The following is a 9798-nucleotide window of genomic DNA, read 5'->3' as shown; positions in this document are numbered from 1 at the left end:
ACGGTAAACTATACCTTTGCACTCTTGAACTTATTTGACAAGTGGTGGTCCTTTTCATTTCTTTTTGCTTTTTCTTTATTTAAAAACATAAAGAAATTAATTTTTTATATAATATGTCTTTTTTTTTTCTTTTATATATTACTATAACTAATAGAAAATAAGAATATATCTTATTGTTTCTATTTATGATCAATGCAAAATACTTAATAAATTTCAAATATTAAATATAACCAAAGGCATTTTAAATTTATCCCAATTAAATATAAACAATAGGTCAATTAATAAAAACACTTTCCAAAACTTCAAAATAGGAAAGTAAAGCCATGTAATAATAATTAATTTCTTAAACTGAGCAACTCAACATTTTTGCTAATAATAATTTTCATCTCTCGGATAAGTGTTGTATTTGGTGTAAAAAAACATTTTTCACTAAATTATTGACAATGAATAATGACAACCAAACTAGAGATTATTCTATTTCGACATATTAGCGGTTAAGATCTTAGGGTTTAGTCTGTCTGTTTGCCCGAGAAACATTAACACAGGCCAAAATAATAAAGCCACCCAGGAGTACTTTGGTAGACCGAAACCAACATCACAGATAATATTACTTGCACACGAAAATATATTACATAACCCTTATTCTTTGTTTTATGTCAAATCTTAGATGTGCGAATAATATTGACAAAACTAGTCTTTGTTTATGAGTATTGTCTGCAACTAATGAGTTTTTAAAGATACAAATTGAAATCTTCTAATCTAGCTGCTCTGGAGGAAAGATATGGTGTCATATATTCTGAAAACTCCAGGCAAACTAGTTCTCTGCATGAAGAAAATCACCATTTGTTTTCAGCTCAAAAATATGCAATACTGGCTTTCTATAAATAATGTTTCTACAATGATATATAAACTTACAGCAACTTATTAGAATATTGTTGAATAAGAAGACAACAAATTACTGACAATGTTTTATCAAATTTCTTCATGAAAAGAGTGATTTAGAGAATTATAATTACCTGGTGATCGTTTAAATAATCTAAGAAGGGGGTCAATGGGATGACCTTTCCTCTCATATTCTATGTCATAGAGAGATTTTGAAAACCTGACAATTCACACCATGAAAATTTTCAGTTTCTTCACTACTTTTAAGTTAAATGTTGAAAGTATGGTGAGAAGAGCAGCATTATTGACTTATGAGCTGCAGACTCTACCTAGGAGCAGATGGGGGATTTGGGGCTATGGCGTTTCGATAACTGTAAGGAATATGTAGGGCTTGTCGAGATGTTGGAGTTGTTCCAGCATTTCCTATTTCGGAAGAAACCTAACAAAACAAACCAAGCAGAAGACTGCATCATTCTAGGGTTCATATATTCTTTATCACAGTAAAAGGAAAAACAAAGTATATATATTCGCTCTTTTATAAAACTATATATAATTATGTAACAGCATATGTTACACTTTCAAAGACCTTTAAAAGTAAAGAGATAATTTTTTTATTTTTTCAGAAATTAAGATAACAGTTTACTCCTTCAAATTCGAGTACATCGCTTACCCTTTCACGTTGAAAATACTCTTCAAAGCGTCGTTTTGGAGGACGACCACGAGATGGTGGTTCATAACGTGCCTGTACAACGCACATTTTTTTCAGCTTTAGCTGTGTAACTAAAAGTGTTGATCTTAGATGTTCATAACTATAACTTAAAATAAATAAATAAATAATGCACGTTGTGGATATGTTTACCCTTTCGGATAGGTGGCTGCCTTGAATTTGTTCAGCAGCGATGGGACGCCTAACCAACCGCGAAGGATTCATATTTAGAATCCTCCTAATCGCTTCAGAAGGTTCGGACCTATAAACAAATTCAACCATGTAAATAACAACAAATCCAATATTCACTGGTATCCGAATTTACAAGCTATAAATTATAAGAGAAATCGTAGATAGCTGAACTAATCTACCTAGTTGATGAAGTTCCTTGAAGATTTCCCTTGTCCGGACTAGTCCGTACTTCATTCTTCGGAATAGTGGCTTCTTGTATTCTGGATAAACTTTGTTATGTTATTATTGAGCTTTTTATCAAGGAAATGAAACTTTTTAAGTATTATTTATACCTTAAACCAGGAGCAATCTTAGCCTCCCTGGAGGTAGAAACTCGTGAACTTGATGCTCCAGTTACCCAAGGACTTGTGCTACTACGCCGTCGCAGATTAGGGGTATTCATCCTTTGATTATATTTATTAATGTGATTGGGCGCACCCGGGGACCTTTATTTGAAAAGTAATGAATTATTACAACATATAGAAATTATTGTACGCTTCATGAAAAACATGGCATTAGTGTTAATGGTTATTGATAAATTGAATTCTCACCACTGTTGCATTGAGGCACGACTTTGCTGTCCTTGGATATTAGGCATAGTGACTTGGGGATGACGGCGCTGATCCTGAAACGGGGAATACCTGCAATAAAGGAATCTTATTAACCCAACAAATGCAATGTTATATTTGATAAATGGATATCCATTTTAAAACTATTGCAATTTAAAAGTTTTTTTAATATTTTTATGGCTAACTTTTTTTTGGTATAGTTATTCCCTCAACGCTATCTGTATGTATTAAGTTTGATTAATCCATTCTTTGAAGGGATGTTATTTTTTTCTTTCCTATACAATCTTTTGACATCTCTACAAAGTAACAAGAGAGATAAATGAATATATATATGGTTGGTTATTTAAAGTTTTAAAATTAGTATATAAAGCCTTAAATGGAAATTTTTTGTGAACTAGTAACCAGAGAGGAAATTTGAGGCCAAACATTGGATTGGTCGGAGGCCCTGAAGATCCGGATCTTTGGGAATTGCTTGTCGCAAATAAGCTAGGTTTTTGACCATAATTGGCAAGTGAGGATGCAGAAGGAACTGCAGGCTTAGGCAGCAAAGGTCTACAACCCAGTTGATAAGGAATTGCTGGCATTGTGACAAAAGCAGTGTCAACATCCGAGTATGGCTCCAACCTAAGACAAAAAAGAAAAAGAAAAACGCAACCACGCGCTTGGTACTTTAAGCTGATTTTTAAAAAGTGAAAGACACTACAGTAAATTTCACGTAGAAGCATGTTTCCAAAACAAGAAAAGGTGAAACTATAGATAGATACAATGAGTTGACAGGCCCCATAGAACTTTGAGATTGTAAATCATGAATATGCCGCAATTCAGAGGAATGGCCCACTTGATTCTGCACTGTAGAGAATGGCCTGAACAAAAAATAAACACTTAATGCACTTTGCTTTTAACTTGTTGATCGAGTGATTGCAATAAGTAGCAGATGAATGAAATCTTACTGCATGCAATTGGGTGCGATTTGTGCTCCATAGATATCAGAAGAAGAGAATTCGAATTGCTGGGGCCCACTGTTAAAAATCCATATTCAATTGAACGTCAGAACATGGAAGCAATCATTAAAACGTGTTTAATTGCAAGCTTGAAAAAGCTATTACGGAAGATACAAAGCTGTGAGTCTCACAGTGACCAAAGAGGTGGAGTTTCATATGGTGAGACTCGTAATTTTGTTTTCTTGTGGGATTCATTATTTGTAAGGAGAGGGGATAACTGGGTAAGGGTTAAGTAGAAGTAGAAGTAGAAAAAGGCAAAGAGCACCTAGAGTTCCATGCAGCAAGGGAATCACCGATATGATTCTGAACCGGAAAAAACTCCGGTCTCTGGGTTGGCGCAAACAATCCACTTGAGTATGTTTCATTCGCTGGGCTCACCTGTACCTGCATACAACTCCAGATATATTGGTTTACCAAAAACCAAACACTATGGAACATGTGTAGTACAACCTTAATTGTTGAACATGTTTTTCAACAATTATACTCACGGGGTTTGGGTGGACCAACGCTGGATTAACAGAGGATGATTGGTTAACATTGAAATTATTGATGTCGAATGTGTTTTGCTCGCCATTAAAATGAAGATCTTCAAGCCTACACCATGGGATGCAGAAAGTAAACAAACAAACATTTCAAGACTAGTTATGATGAGATATAAAATTTACAATTCATAAAATGACAGGAAAACTTACGCAAGCACATTTTGATCTTGAAAGTCTGGGAATTGATTGGAGCAAGCAGTTTGGGTCACATCGAGTCCTGGAAAAGATGGACCTTCACCGTCGAACATCAATTCCTCCTAATTAAATTACGCAACGAAGTATTTACTTGTCATCTTATATGCATTAAAAGAATTAAGATGTTAGGTGTTTTTATTTTAAGAAATTATGAAGAATCATTAATTTACCAGGGATGGTAAAGAGTTGATGAGTTGGGTTCCATTAAGAACAGAAGTGGTTGGTGGTGATGGCAGTGGATTTGGAACGGAACCGAAAGCCATAGTACTTGAGGGTCCCTGGGAAAACCAAGATGCTGGGTCCGTGAGTTGGACCTGAGTTTCTGCTTGGTCTATTGATTCCATAACCTGGATCATTCATATAAATTCACTGCCATTAACAGCCTGCACAGACAAACATTTCTATTTCCTCTCTTACGTGACAATGTGCCGTGTGATATGTTTTCCAAAGAATAGTTTAATTAATCAATTGTGCTCATTGTTGTGCTACACATACGTTGTTAGATCTTAAAAATTTTGCAGTTGATAAATGGCAATAATATATGAAAGAGGAAAAATATATATGAACAATTCCTTACTCTTTTTTACATTATTTATTACACACGCTAGAAAAATATGAAAATGCATTTGGGGCTCAATGATTGTCAAATCTTTCCCTTTCAAAGACAAAGATCATCTTGTAAATTTAAACATCTAATTATTCTTATTTTCTAAACAATTAGACAAGAAATAAGCACACTTTTTTTTTTTTTCTCTTTCCCCTTTTCTTTGTTTTTTTTTCCTATTACTTTCCTTCGTAAGCAACCCTGTGTGACCATTTAAAAGAAAAAACACAAATACAGCAAGATGATTAAAACTTTATTATAAAAGGTAAGAAAGAGAAAGAGAGGCAGCTTAGTCCTTACTGCAGCGGGGTTAACAGGAGGAACCTCAGTTTGGAAATTAAAATTTTCCATTAAATTTAGATCTTCCAAAGCAGTGATGGAAGTGTCACTCTGTAAAAATGTTGGTATGAATTGGTCATCGTCCCAATCAAAGAACGTATCAAGATTTTCTGCCTCAAACTCACCATCCATGTTGTGTAAACCTTCCATTTGTGATTAACCAGAGAGAGAAACAAGTTCGATACAATACTAAATAACAAACGAAACCACAACTCTCTTCTGTCACAAGTAAATGGAAGACAAGACGCTCTCTCAAAAAGAACAAACTGGGATGCTTTGTCGTCATGTGGATAAAACCTGGGACTGACTCATGGCGGAAGATTCTCGTAACTTGCATTACCATCTAAGCTAAAATCTTAATGTCATCTTTGTATAAACAGACACTTGGACAATTACACTGTGTAAACTTCTTTACATTTTTTTCTATTAATTTTAGAAAGAAAATTATTTCACACAATTAAATTTTTTACTTTTATTTAATATTATTTTTTTACTTTTTAATTTATTCTTTTCAAGAAAGGAACGTCATTACATACTTTTACGTCCATTTGACACAACAAAAATAAATTGATCATAAAAAAATAAATTTTTGTATTTAAAAAAAAGTAAAAAATTACAAAAATTAGTGTCAAATCAACGTAAGAAGTTTAATTATGTCAAAAAATTATTTTTTCTTAAAAGAATTAAAAAATTTATATTTCATATTCATTTTATCTTTGTATTCAAAATTAAATAAATACGAAAGATTTTATCTTCTATATTAAATATTAAATGAATATAAAAGTGTGTAATAATTATTACTTTTTCATAAATAACAGTGATAAGCTTGCATGTCATCTATGTTGTTATTAAAAAATTAAAAATAATAAATTTGAAGTGAAATATTTCAGGATGTTTTAAATTCAAGTGCATAAAATATTAAATTGTAAGGTTTCGTGCATTACTGTTTATAATTTTCAAATTAGAAATGGGGTACTTTAATAAGTCTCGATTTATAATAAGTAAATTAATTATTTTGCTTAATTCTTATTAATTAAATCATTACTCGCAAATAAAGACCATGAACTACCGTACAAACTCAGTCTTGTATTTATACTGCTTACGTAATGTTCCTCGGAAACTGTAATTATAGTTGGGACCCACCACAAGCTGGTTGTCCGGATTTATGAAACCGCTGTTCACGTGAGCTATTAAGTTGATTTAATTAGATACGTTAACGACTGAGATGGGTTGACTTTTATATCCACCCACTGAAGAAAACGTAAAATAGTTTATGGTTGTTCAAATGCAAGACCCACACTTTTACGTTTCATTTGGTATAGGATAAACTAAAGAGAAAACCGATAAATATGAAATAATATAATAGTTTAAGAGAGTAGCATTATCGAAAAATAATTAAAAAGATTCATTGGCAGGATCAGGATTGAATTTGTTTTGAAGACGTAATGACTTAAAATTCACAATAAACAGAAGTTTAATTATTTGAAAAATTGTATATATATATATATATATATATATATATATATATATATATATATATATATAGATAGATGTTTCATTACTATAGTTAATGTAAATATATATAGTTATTTAACGTGTTTTTGAAACAATATATTTTAGTAATGGTCTTTTAAATTGGTTTGGAAACATTTTTTAAAATTTGAATTTGTAATGTAAATTTTCATTGATGACATTTTTTTTTATAATTTTGAAAACTGTCAAAGTAGAAAAATAATAATTGTATATTATAAAAGGAAATTTTCACAAGAAAATGTCATAGCGACGTACATGTTTAAAACTAATTTAGTATTAAAATAAAATATTTTTAAACAGTTATAAACCAATTACTTTTGAAAAAGTGATAATAACAATTATATATATAGATGATAATGGTTTTAAATAATGAAATTGGATTACTTTAAAAATAAAATAATTTTAATATAAATAGTTTTGTCACCAACAAATTTTATTATTTTAAAACGCACTATTTTTTAAAAAATCAGTTTTATAAAATTATTTGATTTTTTTTAAGATTTCTTTTTTTTCTGTCTAATTAAGGAACTGATTTCATAATATTGATTTTCATAGTGAGTTTTTCAAATTGGATGGATCAATTTTCCCATTGAATTTCAACTCTTTTCTTTGTCTTTTTATGTTATTTGTTGTATGTGAGTCTTCTTCCACTTACATGCATATTTTTAGTACTCTATATAAATTTTTATTGATCAGTGATCATAATAATATATGTCATGATTGTTATTGTGATGTTTTTACATGTAGATAGAACATTTATTAGTTGAGAGGAGTTTCGCTAATTAAGATATTATGAATTGTTGGTTAGGTAAGGGAAGCTAATTTCATTGTTTTTAAGTTATATATACTTTGAATTTCTAATTTTATGATTGTATGTTGAATTGACTGATTGAACGAGCTATGTGATGAGTGTGATCTATTGAATTATGGTTAGGTTATTAAATTGCCTGAATTGATTATATGCTGAAATTTGAGAATGTTGTCAGATTGGTATTCTTAATGAGATGATTTGAGTAAGTGAATGTTATATAATTCAAATTTGGTATGTTTTGGCATATCTGTTAGTTGTTGGACTGAACTTGTAGGATTGAAATGACATAAATATATAACATTATGTTATATAGAATTACGTCGACTTTTTGGACGAGAATATACTCATTTGATGAAGCCAAAGTCAAAGAGCTACTAACTTGGTGGTCGTTGGGTGATAATATACTCGCTAGACAAAGTCAAAGTTAGAGAGATATTGATTTGGTGGACACTGGGCAAGAATGTACTCGTTGGGCGAAGTTAAAGTCATAGAGCTATTAACTTGGTGCGATAATATACTCGCTGGACGAAGCCAATGTCAAAGAATTCATTAACTTAGCAACAACCTACGAGACAAGTTTCACTAGGTGACTTTTGTGTGAATCTCGTTGAACGAACTATTTGGTAAGTATGTTTTCACGAACTATTCACTGAGTGCATATATATTCTTATTGAGCGAAATTAATCGAGTTTAACTCAATGTATACGTACTTTTTTGGTATGTTTAATGGAGGACTATATGATGTTAAAATGATAGTTGTTGGTTTATGATATTTATCTAAGAATGATTGATAGATTTATGGATTAATATGCATGCGAATAATGATGTATGGTGATGAGGATGAGCTTGTTAATGGATATGAGCATATTTGTTGTAATTTATTCCAAGGATTTTGTGGAAAGATTCTATGGTTGTGTTTCATTAGTGTATGTGTATTGATTCAAATATTGAGAGTTATCATGTCACTCTAATAACTATCTAATCTCAAGTACAGAAGGATGAGGTACATGGTAAGAGGTATATGAGGTTCTAGTCTAAGGACTTTACCTTGACCAAAAATAGTTGATGGACTAAGCTTGTGTGTCGTAACTTGGACGAGTAACTTGTTTTACCATCACAAGTCTATGATTGACCAGAGTCTGATATCAATACATGTATCCATATAATTGAGTCTAGTATGAGTCTTCGTATATGGTATGGTTGTTTTTATGAATGAGTGATATATGATAATATCTTTATGTTTGTTTTATGAAAACTCTTTTGCACATTATCTTACCTTATTGTTTCTTTTCGTGTGTCGTGCACTTATGTTTATTTCTTTTGCGATAATCACCTTATTGGTGTAAGCAAATGAGGGGAAGGTGTTGAAGCATATCTAATGGAAGATGGTGATGCAACAAAGTTTTTTTTTGGTCGTCATGATTTATAACTTTTAAAATATTTATTTTAGTACTTCTTTCCTAAGAAACAACCAATGCGTAAACCTACAATCCATAAAGAGGATGACATGGCAGAAATAGAGGATATTCCTCTAGCAAAACTGATAACAAAATTATACAAGTTGAATAAAGGACCGGTAGAGGTAGAATGAGATTTAAGAGTATTTGGCGCAAAGCACAAAAAATTCAAATATTGTATCTAAAGGTTAGAACTCATTGAATTTTAGGTTATTAATTTTCATATGTGAACTTTAGACCTTAATATTTGATTACTTTCTTTGTTATGTTTAGTGTAACAAGTAGTTAGATTCATAAGCATGCGGCGACTACTATGTCATGTCCTAGATTAAGACTATCATTCGAGCATAAATTAGAGATGATTAGACTGAGGGTATAATATATCTTTCACATATTACAAATCACATTTAACTTTAAACATTAGAATGCAAACATAATAAAGTTGCTTATTTTTGCAGCGGTTCAACAGTCTATCACCAATAATATAGGCTATAATGAAGAAGATACGATTAGAGTGGACAACATATCTTTTAGAGTGATTGAGTTAGGATATACATTAGTTTAGTTTTAATTCTTTGAGTTTTGATAGCTTTAATTTTTAGTTTTACTTGCGATAGCTTTAGTTTATAGTTTTGATTAGTACATACACAGTTAAAATTGAGTTCTTGATACATGAAATGTTAAACTCCTACATTTTTGCTTTTCAAGTTTGGTAAAATTGTAAAAATAAATTATTTATTAAAAAAATCTTAGGATGGACGTTTGTTAATGCATTAAAAAACGTTCATTTACATCGGCTACGATAAATTTCGATGTCAATTTGGCCATTTTTCACTATCTTTGGAAATTGCACTCAACGGTCAAGGTATGTTACCCAACAGTCTTGGACATCAGATATGCTAGTTTTTTGACGTCAATCAATGTCTCT

The 9798-nt window shown here is 31.1% G+C and overlaps 1 protein-coding gene across 1 annotated transcript; it reads right to left on the bottom strand.

The window, feature by feature from the left end:
* Window positions 1-683: 683 nt before the first annotated feature.
* LOC148204047 (uncharacterized) lies at window positions 684-5201 on the bottom strand. Its single transcript, XM_088106071.1, has 16 exons — window positions 5031-5201; window positions 4297-4473; window positions 4082-4188; window positions 3878-3983; window positions 3655-3773; window positions 3339-3407; window positions 3153-3251; window positions 2815-3012; window positions 2371-2460; window positions 2113-2265; window positions 1960-2040; window positions 1742-1850; window positions 1553-1624; window positions 1212-1321; window positions 1017-1102; window positions 684-822 (listed from the first exon to the last, which is right to left on the bottom strand). Exons 1-16 carry the CDS (start codon window positions 5199-5201, stop codon window positions 815-817), a joined length of 1755 nt encoding a protein of 584 aa, XP_087962197.1. The 3' UTR covers window positions 684-814.
* Window positions 5202-9798: the final 4597 nt, after the last annotated feature.

Source organism: Vigna umbellata, chromosome 2 (assembly GCF_029865625.1).
Source record: "Vigna umbellata cultivar VRB3 chromosome 2, Vumbellata_1.0, whole genome shotgun sequence".
Taxonomy (NCBI): domain Eukaryota; kingdom Viridiplantae; phylum Streptophyta; class Magnoliopsida; order Fabales; family Fabaceae; genus Vigna; species Vigna umbellata.
The sequence above is the reverse complement of the archived record's forward strand: the minus strand, read 5'-3'. Positions and strand labels throughout refer to the sequence as shown.